The sequence below is a fragment of the Trachypithecus francoisi genome, unplaced genomic scaffold (assembly GCF_009764315.1).
Source record: "Trachypithecus francoisi isolate TF-2019V2 unplaced genomic scaffold, Tfra_2.0 Lachesis_group3, whole genome shotgun sequence".
NCBI lineage: Eukaryota > Metazoa > Chordata > Mammalia > Primates > Cercopithecidae > Trachypithecus > Trachypithecus francoisi.
Window position 1 is genome coordinate 128,905,432 of NW_022681468.1, and position 17,977 is coordinate 128,923,408.

General features: G+C 45.4%; 1 protein-coding gene across 2 annotated transcripts in view; it reads left to right on the forward strand.

Annotated features, from left to right (window-relative positions):
- Window positions 1-17,977, forward strand: part of RORA (RAR related orphan receptor A) — a 753,017-nt gene that overhangs the window by 384,264 nt on the left and 350,776 nt on the right. Inside the window, exon 1 of one of the 2 annotated variants that reach the window (XM_033189891.1) lies at window positions 5,065-5,307. The exons of the other annotated variant lie outside the window; for it this stretch is intronic. Coding sequence (XP_033045782.1) covers window positions 5,280-5,307 — 28 coding nt within the window. The 5' untranslated portion in view covers window positions 5,065-5,279. Of the gene's footprint in view, window positions 1-5,064; window positions 5,308-17,977 lie in introns of those variants that run through there. 2 annotated transcript variants of the gene reach the window in all.

Consider the following 17,977-nt stretch of genomic DNA (forward strand, 5'->3'; position numbering starts at 1 on the left):
GTGTGGAGGAGAAGCAGTTACAATAGAGAAACCTGTTGCTTTGAAAATCAGCAGTGATCTTGCAATCAGCTGATTAATAAATATTTATACAGTACCTATCAAGTGCTACACTCTGAAAAACATAAGTATGCAATGATAAATCACAGTATGGGCACCAGTGTGGTTCTGACCTGGGAGTGAGTAGACCTGAGCCCTGCCAGCCACTTACAGTTGCTGCTATCTTAGTTTAATCATTGTATAGCACAGACATTAGCTATTGTCTCAAGGAAGATTCATTTCCCTAGGAAAAGTTATTTACCTCCCTGGACCTCAAGATTAACAGGGTCTGAAGGGATCATGCTGCTGGTGGTAATAAAAATAGCTTCATGGCTGGGCACAGTGGCTCACGCCTGTAATCCCAGCACTTTGGGAGCCTGAGGCGGGCAGATCCCGAGGTCAGGAGATCGAGACTATCCTGGCTAATACGGTGAAACCCCGTCTCTACTAAAAATACAGAAAATTAGCTGGGCGTGGTGGTGGGCGCCTGTAGTTCCAGCTACTCGGGAGGCTGAGGGAGGAGAATGGTGTGAACCCGGGAGGCGGAGCTTGCAGTGAGCCACTTGCACCACTGCACTCCAGCCTGGGCCACAGAGCGAGACTCCGTCTCAAACAAACAAAAAAAAATAGCTTCACATACTGAGGTGTATAATTGTGCTAAGTACTTTATGTGAATTAACTCATATATTTCTCAAGCAAACTCAACTAGGCGATGGGTTCTGTTAGTCCCAATTTATAGATGAGAAAGCTGATATTTGGGTTGTGTGACTTACCTGAAATCCAAGAACACCGACTAATCCCAGAGCTGAGATTCAGTAGCAAGTTTTAGAGCCTGTAAAGCTTGCAGTCGACACCCCCGGAAGTCCATCCCAGCTGTCACGTTCTGTAGATCTGGGGACCTTAAAGAATCATCAGAACATTGCTTGGGGGAATGAAAAGGTTGAAAACTGATGGGGGAAACCATATTTCAGGGAAATAAGGACGAGGCATTAGCAGAGCTTCAGAGAGGAGAAACATACCATCGTCTGTGGCTCAGAGAATTCAGAACCTAACTACATCAGAATACCATGATGCTGAAATGCAGTGTCTCTTTCTGGGACACACACTGATAAATCAATGCTGAGATCTCGATTTGTGTTCACGTAGTGATGGTCATTCAGCAAATGAGCCTTCACATAGCAGGCAGTGCCACCCGGAAAGGCGCTTCAAGGTTGCTGTATGACAACTAGTCTCACCTTCTCAACCTTTTCATTTTATACCAGTGTCAGCCACAGTTGGGGGAGCTGTGAATTTCACTTTAACTATAATATTTAGTGAGGACACACACACACACACACACACACACACACACACACTGGCGCCCACAAAGTCTTCACTTTGAAACAAGAGTGGGTTTGGTTTCCTTCGCTTACACAACTGATGCCTCCCAGGGATACTTCTGTTTAGATGGCTCATTGGCCACAAACCGTTTCATTATGTGTTGCCCAGTTACCTTGGCTTCCTGCACATTCTTTTGAGCAGATAGTTCATCTCCTTATCTCAGAGAATTGTTTCCCCAAGTGTAGCCCTGGAGTCAATAGCTTTGATACCATCGAGGCAAGAAGGCATTAAACCACCTTTTTTTGTAATTGTCTTAGTCTTACTTTTTCATGTCTGTTTCATGAAAAGATGATGTGGTTAGATTTAAGCTGGGCCTTGCTGAGGGTGTCATCTGTGCCTGGGGTTACCCACATCATCACGTGGCTTACCTTCCTTTGCAGTATGGTGATCTTATCTTCTTTGCTGCTTCTTGCCGTAGAGCAACCAGCTCCTTCCAGCTCCTGTGTGTGCGTGCGTGCACACAAGTGTGCATTCAACATACGTGGAGGTTTGCTCATGGCAGCAGCTTGTAAAATGACACTTTACCGTTCAGCATGGAAACTGACTGGTTGAGGGCCTTTTCTATACTCTTAGGGGCAAAAAAAAAACCCTCCTTCATTGGCTTTTCCATTTGAGAACTTGGAGCAAAGTTTTCCTTAAGTAGATGCATTTTTGTGTAGCTTAAGGTAGTAATTCTTTTGTTCCCTCCATGTCCTGGTAATTGAGCTGACAACCCAGGGTACAAAGATAAATATGATGGAGTCACTGTCCTTCAGAGAGCCTCGGGACAGTCACAGGAGAAAACATGTTAACAAATAGCTAGAATTCAACTTAGGAAGGGCAGAGAGGTGCCAGGAACAGAGTTCCTGGGAAGACAAGTGAGAGGACTAGGAGAGAAGAGCCAGAGGAGGCTATGAAAAGGAGCAGGCATTTAAACTCCATCCTCAAAGTCAAGTGCAGGTTTGCCAGTTAAAGAGGGGAAGATATTCCTGGTGGAGAGAGTAACCAAAACAAGTAAATGAAGATGTGAAAGCGTTGGCTGTGTTTCGTGTGCCCTGAGCAGCGTAGGTGTATTAGGGTGAGGCTGTAGAAAGATGGGCCAGCCCAGCTGAGGAAGGACTTTGTGCATTATCCTGAGATGTTTAGCATTCAGGGTGTGCTTTAAGATTTAATCCAACAAGTGCACCAGAGATCCAGGAAAAGCAAAAAGAGACATTCATGGACCTTGCCAAAATGGAGAACTTTGCCTTCCCCAGCAAGACAGGGCTGTGCCAGCCAGTCTATCCCTGGTTCTGACTCAGCCTTTGTCTTTCTTTTCATTAGTCATTTAACCCTCCGAGAACCTGGCTTGCCATGGTCAGAGTGTGAATCTTTAAAGCGTCCTTGACCCCTCCTGACAACTGTAAAGTTGTGGGAAGAATTGCTGTTGTATCTCATCTGGCCCTTGGGCAGCTAGTGGGCATTTGACCATGACACATGTAACAGGAACAGTTGGTTTGTGTGGCTGCAGCAGCCACATCACAGGGAGAGGGAAAGAGCTCTACACCTGTTAGAAAGGGCCTTGGGGACCGTGTGGGCTCTACCACTGTCATACTGAATGACCTTGGACAAGTTATTTCTCTCCAGTCTCCAATGTCCTCACCTGTAAAAGGAGGGACCTGGACTTTATGGCTACTAAAAAGCCTTTTCTCCCTTCTACCCTGTCTGATTCTGCCTTGACTCTTTAATGTTTAGGAAGTTAGAGTGGAGAACACTGACCAGGGAGCATCTCTACTTAACATGGGGACTCTGAGATTTGTACATGTTTGTGCTTCGAGCAAGGAAAAAACAAATCACCAAGTGGCCCAGCGAGGTCCCTCCTTCTTCCATTTCCTTGCAGCAGAACAGCAGGGGGAGGGAGAGAGGCAGAACCCAGCTTCCGGACTGAGTAGATCTTGGGTTTGGACATTTGGAGAATTACCTTAGGAATGGAGCATTGTGAGGGGTACGGTGGGTGAACGAGGAAGGTGGACAGAGAAAGAGCTGCTGCAGGATGCAGTGAAAGAGCCCACGTTTCAGGCCAGCTCTTCCACCACCCACTCTCACTCAGCCGATGTGGCGGGCCGGCATCACTGGCACTCACTGCCTATCCACTTGAAGCTTCCCGGGCTGCATGTCTTCTTCATCCACCTGATCTTCTACTTTGAAGGCTGAGAACTTTCAGCTCATATGGATTGAGGACTTCTTAGAGCTCCTCTGCCCCAGGCACCAGTTTGGGTTTGGGAGGGGATGACCATGACAGCCCAGGACCTGTGTGGAGGGTGGGGAGAGGGGTGGACAGCAGCACAAGGCATCCATTCAGATAGAAGGAACAGTGAAGAGGGCTGGGTCAAGAGCATGGGTTTTGACATCATCAGATCTGCACTCCACTGCTCACCACTGACCGCTGACTCACTGCAGAGCCTTCCGAAGCTGCTTCATCTCTACAGGCCTGAAAATGGAAAGTGCAAGTAATGAAACTCCATGTAGGACTCTTGTGAGAAGTAACTCAGAAACAACGCTTAACACTTGTTTCTGATGTGTACTAAGTGGCCCATAAATCATAAATGGTAGCTTTAAAAATATCTATTATGATTAATGCATTGAAAAGTAAGTTAGAGTCAAGATGTAGAAGTTTCTGTTTGCCTAGACTAGGTATTTGGACTTTATCCTGCAGCCCATGGGCAGCCAAGGAAGATATTCTGGCAGGGATGACATTAAAGAAATTGCTGTTTGAGGAAATCTTCACCTGTCATTAGTTTGGGGAGAACGGAGGAATGTTGGCAAAGAGGCTCTATCAGTATCCAAGCAAAGTGGACGAGAGCCCTGGGGTGGTGGAGAAGGGAAGGGGGTGGAAAACACAAATTAATGAACTTTAGAGAGGAAGATGGCTGAGGAGTAAGGGATGGGTCAGCTTGGCAACCACAGAGAAGGAAGGAGGGGTCAAAGATAGTTTTGAGAAGGCATCCGTGATGGCATTGACCCAAGCTGCAGTGCTGTTCTCTCTCCTAGGGGAGAGCTACCATCTGGGATCCCTGGACCCAGGTCCTGCACCCCGAAGGGCACTGCTTGGCACATTGATTCATTTGTATCCTGCTTTTCTCAAAAAGGTTTGAGGTGGTTTTACACCAGATACAGTGGATGGTTTCTACTTTCTTCACAAGTGACAATGAGCTAGAACTGTGACAACCAAAAAAAAGGAGATAAAGGGCAGAGCACATCATAATGGGGAGGAGAGAACGAGGGCAAAACATAGACTGACCAGGTGTGTGGAGGGATGCTTGTTCCACCCATCCACTCGTGGCCTTCGAATTATTCCATCATTTCTAATCCACTCCGTTTGTGAGGGAGGAATCCCTCCCAGGAAAGACAGAAAAACCAGGTCTTTCTCAACAGCATTTTTACACTTCCTTTCCTGTGCAATGTCAGAAGCAATGTCAGGGGCCTCCTTCTCCAGAACCAATACAACCTCCAAGAAAGGAGAGAGAGGGAGAGAGAAAGCAAGAAAGAGCCACAGAAAGGAAGAGAGAGACAGAGAGAGCCCATTGCCAGTAGGCACTGCCAGGCGAGCCGCTGGTTGGATGGCAGCATCCACGGCAGCCACAGGACGATCCAACTTGTGGCTTTGCTTCCTCTCTTTCTCTTTAGTAGCACACAATCACTCAGCCCTAGATTCCTCTGTGTTTCATACCTAGGAGGTCAGGGCGGTCACCTTGTAGTGTCTGAGGTCCCGAGAGGGTTCACAGCCACCTAAGAAGTGTTGGCGGTCTCTGAGCGTGTGTTCTTTCTCCAAGCTGGGTCAGCTGTGGGATGGCGTGGAGGGAAAACAAGAAAAAGGGGTTTCCCTCAGCTCTCTGCTGAAAAAAATGCTCACGGGGATTCAATCAACATTTGGTAAGTACGCTGAATGTTTTTACTTTCAATGTCTAAATTTCTCTGGCTTCCGTAAGGTATCGTTGTCGAGGAAGGAGGTGGTATTGTCGCTACCCTCCCTCCCCGTGTGGTGTGACAGCAGAGATAGTTATCTCTACACCCAACTCAGTGTTGCTTTTTTTGGGTAACAACTTTCGAAAAACTATTGCCTGGGCTCCAGCTGGTCAGGCTTCGATGGCAGTTGCCACAGTGCCAGGCAGGATGCTTTGTCAGGCAGGCTGCTGGGCCACGGAGACAGGACTGGGGGGATAATGAAGGCATCCTCCCCTTGTAATAAACCAGAAGCTAAGCCCCCCATTTCTGGGATGTCCAGAGAGATTGGGTAAGAAGATGTGCTGTGAACACATAGCTCATTCCCTCCTCTCCTCCTCCAGCCTAGCAGTGGCGGGGCACACGCAGGGTCCCTCTCTGGAGGGAAAAGGCAGCTAAGCAAGCATCTCACTCTCTTCATCCTTTTCTAAATGGGACTCCTGAGGTCCAGAGTACTGAACTAACTTTCCCAGAGCCACACCTCTGCTGGTGAGTGGGAACAGGGTTCTGTGTGTCATGGTTGCAAATCCATTGTCTGGAGACTTCTGGTTAAGGGCAAAAGGCCTGGCTTCGCAGTCACGGATCTGAATCAAATCCTGCCTAAGAACCTGGGGAATTTCGCCTTCACCCGGCCCCATGTTGAGCTCTCAATCTCGACCAGGTCTGTGCCAGAGCCCTCTGGGGCAGATACAGAGGACACTGGCTGAGAGGACCAGGCACCAGAAGAATAAACATCCTTTCTTTCCCTCTGTTGAGCCCTCCAAGTCAAAAGTGGACTACCCGAGAAACAGACTGTCAAAGGAAACCTAGGTTCTCATACTAAGGCAGCAAGTGAGGTAAACCCCAGAAACAGTTCTAATTGCTGCTGCAGACCCAGGTCTCTTCCTCCCTCTGAGAGCCATCTTAGGCCCAATTCTATACACTCAGCCCCCGCCCATCATCACAGCTCTTGTTCCTTGGCTGTTCCAAGATTCTGCCTCCAGCCCCTCCCCCTGCTTGCTACCCACAGGACATAACTCTTACTTCCTCTTCCAGCCTGGGCATCTGCCTTCTCTATTTACATTTTAAGATGTTTTTATTTAAATAGGCAAACGGCAAAGATCTAAGAGCACCTACTAGATGCCAGCCTTCATAGTAGATACTCCATGCCTGCACATAGATGTATATGATATATGCACACATACATAGGCATGGAATTTTATTTCCTCCCATGCTTCTGGTGCCTGTAAGTGAATGCAGGACAGGGCCACTGTGTCTCACAACTCCATGGGCAGTCTTTCACCGTGTATACTGTACACTGTGCTCTAGCCAGTGCCAGTCTCATGAAATACAGTGGTGTTCTCTGGAGTTATGAACTCATTATACCTACCCTGGGTCCTCTGTGCCACATGCACTGTGCAGATGTGCATTAATATAATGCAATGAGTAAGGGTGTGATTGCTGAACTCCAGGCAGACTTGTATTCAAGTTCGAGCTAAACTATCAATATGCTGTGTGGCTTTCTGTGAGGTATTTAATCTGTCTGAGCTTCCTAGGGAATACTAGGTTGGTGTAAAAGTCATTTCGTGTTTTGCCATTAAAAGTAATGCATTTCTTTTTAGGGTGGTTTGATAAATTAAATAAAGAAATACAAATGAGATTATTCAGTGAGATACGTAAGTGGTGAATATGTAATTTCAATTATTATCATCACCTTTAATGTGATTATTGTTTAGTCAAAATTGTCCTTACATTCATTAAGGGTACAATATATTAATACTATTCCTACAGTGCCTGACATGTAAGCACTTAAAAAATATGTGTTGAGGCTGGGCGTGTGGCTCACACCTGTAATCCCAGCACTTTGGGAGGCCGAGGTGGGTGGATCACGAGGTCAGGAGATCGAGACTATCCTGGCTAACACGGTGAAGCCCTGTCTCTACTAAAAAATACAAAAAAAATTTAGCCAGGTGTGGTGGTGGGCGCCTGTAGTCCCAGCTACTCAAGAGGCTGAGGCAGGAGAATGGCGTGAACCCGGGAGGCAGAGCTTGGAGTGAGCTGAGATCACGCCACTGCACTCCAGCCTGGGTGACAGAGCAAGACTCCTTCTCAAACAAAAAAAAATATATATATATATGTGTTGAATAAATGTTTTGAAGGATGACCAGGTGGAAAGCCAAATGCTCCCTTGAAAGGAAAAGAAGAAAATTGTCTGGGGGAACTGAGTTAAAGCTAGAAGACCCTGAAGTTTTTAACATGATTTTGGTTAAACCACGTGCCCTGGAAACTGAAAGCAGAGAGGGAAATCTTGAAGCAGCCACACTTTTTGACACCTACAAATAAAAGATGCCATTACATCTGGTGAGTGGGGTTCCTCATGAACCTACTGCTGCTTCTGCCACTTTTTTTTCCTTAAAGAAAACTTCCAGAAAGAGGGGTCTTTCGGTCTGGTGGTTTCAGGTCAAGTTTCATGTTGCACAGAGACAGAGTACCACGGCCCTGTGACCTGCTGCCTGTCTGCTTGGACAGCACACCCTGATCAATGGGGCAGGTGGCGGGATGTTCCTCTTCCCCATGCCAGACATCTGGATGTCTGGAAACAGCTGGATAGCTTTTTCCCTTTCTGTTCCAGATGTTTGGTGCTATGCGGTCATAGAGTAAAATCCCCAGCCCAGGCCATGTCTGGGTCAACATCTTACACCTGTTTTCTAGGGTTGTTGGTAGATAAAGCAGTCTCTAAGGTCTGGAATGGAACAGGAAGCTGGAGAGTAGGGGGTGGGTGGGGGGTGGCAGAAACAATAGGATAGAAGTCTAAGAGGGTAGAGAACACAGCTCATCCCACCACTTGGGATGGCTCGAGTGGATCTCAGAGGCAGTAAGAACAGAGTCTCTATTTAGAGAAGGGCTTGGAAGCCAAGCCTTGAAGGATCTGGATGGTCCACTACACTCCTTTCCACGGGATAGAGCAGAGTTGTTCATTTCTAAAAGCCCCTTCTCAAGCATTTTCAGACGTTTTCTCTGCCAGCTGCCATGCTAGGCAACAAGGACACAGATCTGAAGGAGACAGCTCTCGTCCTTCAGGCTGCACCTTCACATGCCAAATGCCTGCATGCGAAGCAGACGACTCAGTTGCTCCCAGAGGTGTCCAAATATCCAGTTTTGTTTTTTTTTGTTTTGTTTTGTTTTGTTTTTTTGGCAACATGAGAAGAAACAATCAGATCCTAACTTGTTTAGTGGAGCCCTTTATGATTTCACAGCAGATGAAGACAGGGAGGACTGTGTCCCCGGTGAGCTCTTTAGAGGGGTAAGTGGTGCACAAGGCTGTGTTCGACAGGAAAACCAAGGACCAGGCTACAAGCCAGCGTGAGACATGACTTAGAGCGGGTACGCCCCTACACTCCAAACAGGCTCCCCTCGGAAGGCAGGGCAGGAGGTGGCAATTTTCTTGCTTTGTGTTTTTCACATGTGAAACTTGTAGTACCTGCTACCAAGCCTGAGCCTGCATTGAGGTGTGCAAGGAGGGGCGAGGTTGGCAGTGTGCCGCGTGTGCATTCATTGATATATGTGCATCCTCATTGCTTTGTAATTATTAAAGCCCCACCTGTGGAGGACCTTGTGTTCGCCAAGCTTCATTCCACATCTGGAATCACCTCAATCAAATAGGCTTCATTTTTTTCCTAGTCAGTTGCATTTTCTAATTTGATATATTGACACAAACATAGGAAATATGGGAAAGAAAATGAACAAGAAAGAAAGAGTTCAGTGACAGGAAGGAAGGGCCAAAGACAAAGTTCAAGAGGGCCTTAAAAGTCAACGAGGGGGTGCGGCACAATGGCTCATGCCTATAATCCCAGCAGTTTGGGAGGCTGAGGTGGGAGGATCTCTTGAGCCCAGGAGTTTGAGATCAGCCTGGGCAACATAGCAAGACCTCATATCTACAAAAAAAAAAAAAAAGAAAGAAAGAAAAGAAAAGGTCAAGGTATGGATTTTGTATGTGAGCATGAGCTTAGGGGGCCATTGAAGGATTTTTCAACAGGGAAAGGCCCTGGTCAGATTTGCTATGTAGAAGCATTGCTGGCTGCAGTGTACACAAGAATATGGGCTGGTGCCTTAGAGTAAGGCAAGAGACTGCCTGACCCAGGAGAGTAAAGGTGGGAGGGCAGAGGAGGGAGCTGATTGGAGGAGAGATTTTAGGAGATTTTAGGAGAGAACCCACTGAGGATTCAGTGACTAATGGACATGAGCTATGATGAAGAGTGCTGATGGTAGAGATTCTCAGCTTTCCTGCAGGGTTTAAATGGAGGCATCTCAAGCTAAGACGAAGACCTGGGAAACAGTGGGTTAGGCAAGAAGGCTGAGTTTGATTCTGACAATGCTATGTCTGGAGTCCCCGCTGACGTGTGGGTGGAAGTGTTCAGGGAGCCACAGGAGAGGGAGCCTGGACCCAGGGAGACCTCTGCGTAGAGATTGATGCCGGGGATTTCCTTAGTGCCCAGGCAAAGTGTGGAGCATGGGATAACCAGCCTACTGATCAAGCAAGCCTATGGGACCTTCACTTCTGGGGCAGGCAGAGGGGGAGGAGCCTGTGACAAGGATGAAGAATGGTCGGAGAAATTCGAGGACAACCAGTGTCCTTGAATTTACATCTCTTCTCCTTCTGTCATTGTGCATGTTTTAAAAAATCCAGAGCAATAAGGAAGTTCTTCTTTTTTGTCTCCTCTCTCTATCTGCACATAAAGCAGTGTGGCCAGCCCAAATCTTTGAGGGATGTTTCCAGCCACATCATAGTTCTGCCTGGGGATACTCTTTGCCCATGGAATGACATTTACGCCAGCACATGCTGACTAACGGTACTCCGTGTAGAGCAGATTTTCGGCTGAATGCCATCTGTTTCAGAAACAATTAAACTGGGTTTGCATGTAAACTGTGGTGACCAATGCTTAACCATCAGAAATATGCCTGTCACTGGTGAACACACTAAAAGAGGTCAGTGTAATTAAGTAAGTGATCGGACAATACTCTAGGTGTTCATGTGTGCCTTGGGTATCACAGAGCTTGAGTTTTTCAGACAAAAACAAATACCAGGGAAGCTATTTGTTTTAAAATCAGTAGTAAGTTTTCATATCAATGCCAATTCTTGGAGGTAAAGTGAATTAATGATATTTTCCGACTTTAGAGGTGAATCAAATGAGACAGGCCAGTCATCTACTTGGTTGGATGTCAAGATAATAAACCAAAGCAGAGGATCGTAATGATTTAATAGCTTGAGTTCAAAGGTACAAATAAGGTACTGAGGAGTTTGGAGAAAGAAGTAAGAGTTAAAGACCTGGGATCGAGGCTCCCACACCCCATCCTCAGACTCCTCACCTGTAAAGTAGGGATGGTCATAAACTCAAATCACGGTTGCCATGACAGTTATATGTATATGGAAACAGCTTTGTGATGCGAAGTGGGTTGGGCACAGGTTGCTTTCATTGGTATCTCATTTTCGGGGGAAGACTTCACTTTTAGGTGTACCTCCTGGCTCTGGAAGGCCAATCAGAGAGCTGCTGGTGTTTCTGTAGGTTCTGTTTTTGAAATCTTTGGTCCACACAGTTTTTGCTTACCCTCTTCACTTTAGTAATGTCAGAAAGATTATATGATTGACTGATAGAACACCAGCAACCCAGAGAGATATTGTACCACGGCCCCAGGCTATACTTTCCATTTTTATTAAAATTCTTATTAACTCATAGCCCAAGAGCTTTTAAGCCAAGCCTGATCTCCTTTAGGGCCCCTTGATTTGATCAGAGCAATTTGTGTGCAGTGTTCTGGTCCCACTTTGTGCAGATGCAGCCAAGACAGCAGCCAGATGATGTTATTCTGAAGTGACGGGGCTGTCTCTCCCTTCAAAACCACTTTCCCTTACAATACCACTCCCACCCGGCCCTGTAGACACTTGAGCTCCACAATTACAAGTTCACTTTCTGGGTTTAAGAACCTCCAGTCCCTTTGAAGCTCTAAATGGATCTAGGAAACATAACTACTAATCATTTATAGTTCAGTGATGCCAAGCTTGTTGGCTCCTATTCTGAAAACAAGGGTAGTATTTTTTGGAGGAGAAAAAAAAAAATCCTGCGAAGATGAGGGTCCTGAAGGAAAATATACTATTGCAGTGTGAGAGGGGAAAAGGGAAACAAGCAAGGAGATCTCGAAGCATTGGGCCTAGGTCTCAGCATTGTCGAGGGGGTCGCTGTGTCACTCTCAGATGCGAACAAAATAACTTCCCCTCAACAAATGCACAGCCCCTCATCTGGGGATGGAAGTAGGTCCATTGGGCTGGTGGGCAAATCTGCATCTGAATTCTTCCCCTATGGGCTTTATGATGGTTTTTATCCTTCAGTTGGTGTTTGCTTAAGTGGCCTCACTGAATTTCTCACATTTATCATTCCATTAACAGGCAGTCTTAAGCTTAATATCATCACCTTGGTAATCTGCTAAACTAGAGAGCAGCTGAAAATAGCAACTCTCTTCGCAGCTTGCTGAGTAGAAGCCACTTCTTTCTTGGCATCCTAGGACTTATCTGGGGCCATTTTGAATTTTTACTCAGGTTCCTGTCAAGGTGTGGAGCACACAGAGTTGAGGCTGAGAAGGGTGGTGCCGCTGTTCACAGGAGCTAACCTTGAATCTGTAGCATTATTGACTTAGACTTTATTACCATGAATTAAGGAGTCATTTAGCCTTTAAAACCACTCAGAAATGAAAACATGAGAGTAAGGTTCAAGGTTGCCCCTGAACTGGGGTCTGGGACCTCAGTTTGACAGGTGCCGCTGTTTTGTGCCTTCTTTGCGTTTGAAGGAGATGTGCAGGCAGAGACTTTTCTGTGCAGTTTTATAATATTTGAGGAACTGTTATTTTTACGTTTTTTCGTCATTCATTGTACAAAGATTTATGGAGCTGTCATTCACTACATCCCCAGCACTGTGGTAAGCATGCTAGGGCTGTCCAGTGGGACATTAGAGAAAGGATAGCTTCTGAAGAACAATTAACATGGATAAGGTGCTTACTGGTTGATGATGTATTCCCATAGCATCCAGTCCTCACAACCTCATGGTGCAATAGGCAGAGGAGTTATAATCACCGTCACATTATAAATGAGGAAACTGACATCCAAGGCCACCCAAGGGGCAAGTGTTGGAACCCAGACTTCAATCTAGATCTTGTAACTCCTAAGCTGTGTTCTCTCAAACACTCTTCCTCCCTGGATCTTAGAACTTTTCTAGAGGTGCAAGACTTACATACATGAAAAAGTCGGTACAAAGATATTAGTAATTATATGCCAAATTCGTAGAGGTGTTGCCAGGTTCCAGAAAAGGATGAAATCATGGTAATGAAAAATGGTAAAGGAGATTTGGCTTGGTGGTTTTGGTGAACTTAAGGGAAAGGACAAGAGTTTTTTAACCGGAGAGTAACAAATGAGAAAGGGGCATTGAAAGGAAGGGCCCAGCAAGAAGACTCATTTGGGGTCAGGTGGGATGGCTCACATCTGTAATCCCAGCACTTTGGGAGGCCGAGGCAGGTGGATCACTTGGGGTCAGGAGTTTGAGATCAGCCTGGTCAACATGGCGAAACCCCATCTCTACTCTAAAAATACAAAAATTAGCCAGGCGTGGTGGCGCGTGCCTGTAATCCCAGCTACTCAGGAGGCTGAGGCAGGAGAATCGCTTGAACCTGGGAGATGGAGGCTGCAATAAGTGAAGATAGCACTGCTGCACTCCAACCTGGGCAGGAGAGTGAGACTGTCTTAATAAAAAATACAAATAAAAAAAGAAGACTCGGCCGGGCGCGATGGCTCACACCTGTAATCCCAGCACTTTGGGAGGCTGAGACGGGCGGCTCACCAGGTCAGGAGATCGAGACCATACCGGCTAACACGGTGAAACCCAGTCCTTACTAAAAATACAAAAACTTAGCCGAGCTTGGTGGCGGGCACCTGTAGTCCCAACTACTTGGAAGACTGAGGCGGGAGAATGGCATGAACCTAGGAGGCGGAGCTTGCAGTGAGCCAAGATCGCACCACTGCACTCCAGCCTGGGCAACAGAGCAAGACTCTGTCTCAAAAAAAAAAGAAAAAAAGAAGACTCAGTTGGGATGAAACAGAAGGCTAGATAGGACAAAGAGAAGGCTGGATGGCGGAGGACACAATGTAGGCATGATAAGGACAGCAGAGAAATGCCAGGTAAAGACTCGGACTTTAGTCCTATAAAAGTTGCCCAACATTTTTTCCTCAACAAAATGTGACAGATGATGTTTTCGGGCATGACACTTTTCCTCTGACATATTTAAATTTTGATGAATCAACTCTCCCCGCCCCTCCATTTTTTTTTTTTTCCATCAGCAAGGTAAACTATGAAATTAGGTACATTAGTTTGGGTATAGGTATCTAAGAGTATGCTACAAACCTCAAAAACTACTAATTTAAACAACTTAGAATTTGATCCGTCCTTTACATCGAAGTCTGAGCTGCAGTAACAGTTGTACTCTATGAAGCTGGCAGAGTTCCAGGCTTCTCCTGTCTTTCCTGGGGTCTGCCTTTATTTACATGTTCAAGGTGGCTCACCACCAAGTCCATACTCCAGGAAATAGGCTGAGGAAAGAGGGAAATGGGGAGGTAGGTGACCATTATCCCAGTTTTGCCCAGACTACAGGATTTCCCAGGACACAGGACTCTTAATGCTAAAACCAGGAAAATTCCTGGCAAACTGGAGGGGTGGGGTGGGATAGGCTTGGGAGTATAGATTGTCAGCCTCATTCTAAGGCCCCACCTGAAAATTGTGCTTCATTTTTTACCTCTCATTTTCTAGAACTTAGTCGCCAAGTTGCACTAAGCTGCAAGAAAGGATGGAAAATATGGTCTTTATTCTGGCTATGGAAGAAGTGGATAATAAATATTGAGCCACAGCTAGCTGTCTTTGTGATAACATACAATATTTTTTGTTGGTCAAGAGAATAGTTAGCAGGCATTTGTGTGGCTGATGGTGCTGTATCCATAAACACAGCTCAACAGACACTGTCCCAGAAGGTAGGGTTGTAGGCTTTGTGTACCTCCTACCATATTAACTGCCACTTCACCTTTTTCCCAATTTAGGAGGCATATCTGAGAGTGATGTTTTCTAGGGGCAACCTTGAACCTTACTCGCTTGTTTTTAAAAGTATTAATCAGCCACAGGTATTTCTTCTGACACCCTCAGAACTGATTGCAACATACCATTATGGCCAGACACAGACACTAAGTGCATTCCAGTAGGTCACTGGAATGGTTTTGAGTTCAAGAGCCGTAAAATGACACGATGAAAAAGTACTTAAGAAAGATTCATCCAGAGTATGTAGTGTCTCTCTCCTTCAACCCAAAATACCCAAATGAAGTGGGGACAAATGCATGGATATGGTGTTTTGTATTAAAATATCAGAGAGATACATATAACTGTGAACTTCTAGGAGACTCACCTATAGTAAATCTAAGGATCTGCCTCAGACCTGACCTCCAGGGAAGATCTTCCATTTAGCCAATGAGCATCCTAGAAACAGCCTTCTAGGAGAGATGTCTGTCGTGTGTCCTTTACTATTAGGAGGTAGTATCCACTCTCAAGCTGGGATGTCAGGAGAGAATGAGCCAGAGGACACAGATGTGAACACTGAGTCGTGAGGATGACTAGTTGTGCCCTGCCAGGCATACCGTCCCATCTTTGTCCTGGCTGTGCTGGAGTGAGCTCCCCATGTAACCTCCCCTCATTAGAAGTTTCAGTAGACCCTGTCAGATGCTCTAGCTTGAAGGCGAAGAAGACTGGATTAGAAAAGGATGAAACCCCGGGAGTGAAAGAGAATACAGTAACATTTGGAAACTAGTTGTTTATTAGAAGAGAGCCCAAGACACCACTTATTTAATGTTCCCCATCTTGTAAAGGCCCTTCATCTGCTCCTCTTTCACCATCGCTCTCCAGGTATTCTCAGTCTCCTCACTGACGGTACAAGTGCATAGCCGTGTCTGTGTTGAACTGGTGTTTCTCTTTTTGATGGATCCACACACACACACACACACGTGCGTGCACACACATATATTTTTAGCAACATCACTTTGCTGTAGAGAACTAAAATATTTCTGTTCCATTAAACTGAGGTGTGGTCCTGCATGCCCAAGAAAATCTTGAGTGTTTTGTGAATCAACTAGACACTTGCCATGTGTTTCTCATCACATTCTATGCCTGTTTTCTTGTGTAGCCTAGAGCCTCCAATTTTAAGAGAATAAACATTCCAAAGGCATTAGTATGCTTGTATGAATTAGTCGCTTTGAGGAGGAAAAAGCTGAAGATGAGATCCAGCCATACTTGAAACAGGTTTTCTTGCCTGGAAGTATTTGTCATGTTGTAAAAGTTTTCAATCTGCATCAGCCACTAAGATAGTTACAGAAGCCTGGGAACAATTTCAATTGTGTAGTGATTTAGGGATTTATTAAGGACAATAAATCTGCCTTAGTTAAGAATCGAAGAGCTATAATATAATATTATGCAGCCATTAAGTGTAACATTTCAAAGAGTATTTAATGATGTCGTAAAATGCTCGTGATATAAGTGGAGAGATCAATATCTAAAACTGCATATACGGCATGATCCCAATTTTGTAAATTTTTATATACAGAAAAAAAGAGTGGAAGAAAATTATCAAAAATGTTTACAGAGTTTGTGGGATTATGGACAAGTTTTGGTTTATTCCTTAAACTGATCTGTATTTTCCCACATTTTCTAAATAAATAATTCTTTCTTCTATTTGAATGCCAATACATGTTACATTTATAAATAAAGTTTCTTTTATTTTTTATTTTATTTATTTATTTATTTGAGACAGAGTCTCTCTCTGTCGCTAGGCTGGAGTGCGGTGGCGCGATCCCGGCTCACTGCAACCTCTGACTCCCCAGTTCAAGCGATTCTCCTGCCTCAGCCTCCCGAGTAGCTGGGATTACAGGCACCCGCCACCACGTTCAGCTAATTTTTGTATTTTTAGTAGAGCCGGGATTTCACCATGTTGACCAGGATGGTCTCGATCTCCTGACCTCGTGATCCGCCCGTCTTGGCCTCCCAAAGTGCTGGGATTACAGGCGTGAGCTAAAGTTTTTTATTTTAAAAAAGAATAAGCAAAAACTACTATTTAACAAATGGGTGAAGGTATTCATGAAAGTAGATAATCTTCTGCAAAAATCCAAGACAAACAGTATGACTCCTCACCTTTCAGTGAGTTCTAACACAAAGTCATGTACTCAGTGGGGTATCTTTAAAGTTCTTTGTTCGTTTATTTGTTTATTCATTCATTACTCAGAGCTATTTGTTGTGCTCCCACTGTATGCCAAGCACAGTGCTAAACTAAGTAAAGCCTAGGTCCCAACAATGAGAAGACTACAGTATGGTAGGGAGACATTAACTGCTACTAAGACAGTATGTTAATTATCTTCTGGTGTTGTGAATAAAGTATGTGTTCACTGAAGACATTAATAAATGAGTGAATTTACCAGTGAATGGAAGCAAGAGTTCATCACCAGCACTGGCCTTTTATTCCGGAGTTTGCTGGTGCTCTGTGAGATTTCTTCCATCTCCTGGTAGGAATCTCAAGTGTCTGGGCCCTCCCCTTTCAGCAGATTGCTTCATAAAATGACAATGGCTCATGGAAGAACTGACAAACTCCTTCCAAGTGCTGTCCTGGCGAGCTTGTACTATGTAAGGAACGGATGACTCTGGAAGGAGTCACTGGTGGAGGCCTCCAGATGTGTGAATGCGGGGATCCTGTGGGACTAGAACTCAAGCTAGAGATGTGGCCAAACAACTATTTTTTGGCAGAATCGGGCCCATGTGGAGGTGGAAGTTAAAACCTCCAAGATGTGACCTTAAAGGTCCTGAAAAGGCCTTCTGTCACCCTCACTGTCCCCTGCTCACTGATACAGGAACTGAGGAGGGCATCTTCCATCCCAGTGAGACGGAGAGTTGAACAAGCCAATGCTCCGGGCAGCAGTGACCCGCTGAATTCCGTTAGCCTTAAGGTATAAATAAATGCCGGGGCAGCGGGAGGATGAAGACTTCCTGCTGCGAAACTCCCTGAGGCATCTCCTGTCTCCAGGCTGGCAGTAATCCAGGTAAGCGAAGATGAGGCTTGAACCAGAGTGGGCCAGAAGAAAGACATCTCCTCCCTGATAGGTTCTTACTGAATGCTCTATCTGACTGGTTCTCTCACTCGCTCTGAGGCACCACTTCCCTGACCCGTGCGGTATGCAACACTTCTTCTGAAAGTTTTAGGAGGAAGGGGACACCTAATGTCTTCTTTGCAGGACTTCTCGAAAGCCTTAAATGATGTAAGTAAATGAGCAACTCTTTGGATATTGCAAGATGAAAGTAAATGAGTTGCCCTGAGACCATAATGAATGCAAATGAATTCTACACCTTTACACAAGTTTGAGAGAGACTAGAGAACTACTGGTGGAAAGCCGTTGTCTGATCATGAGAGAGAATCAAAATCAATGGGAATCAGGAAGAAGAGAGAGAAGGAAAATGTAAAGTGGTGGTCCTTAGAGAAGCTATTAACCAAGACTTGGCTTTTATTA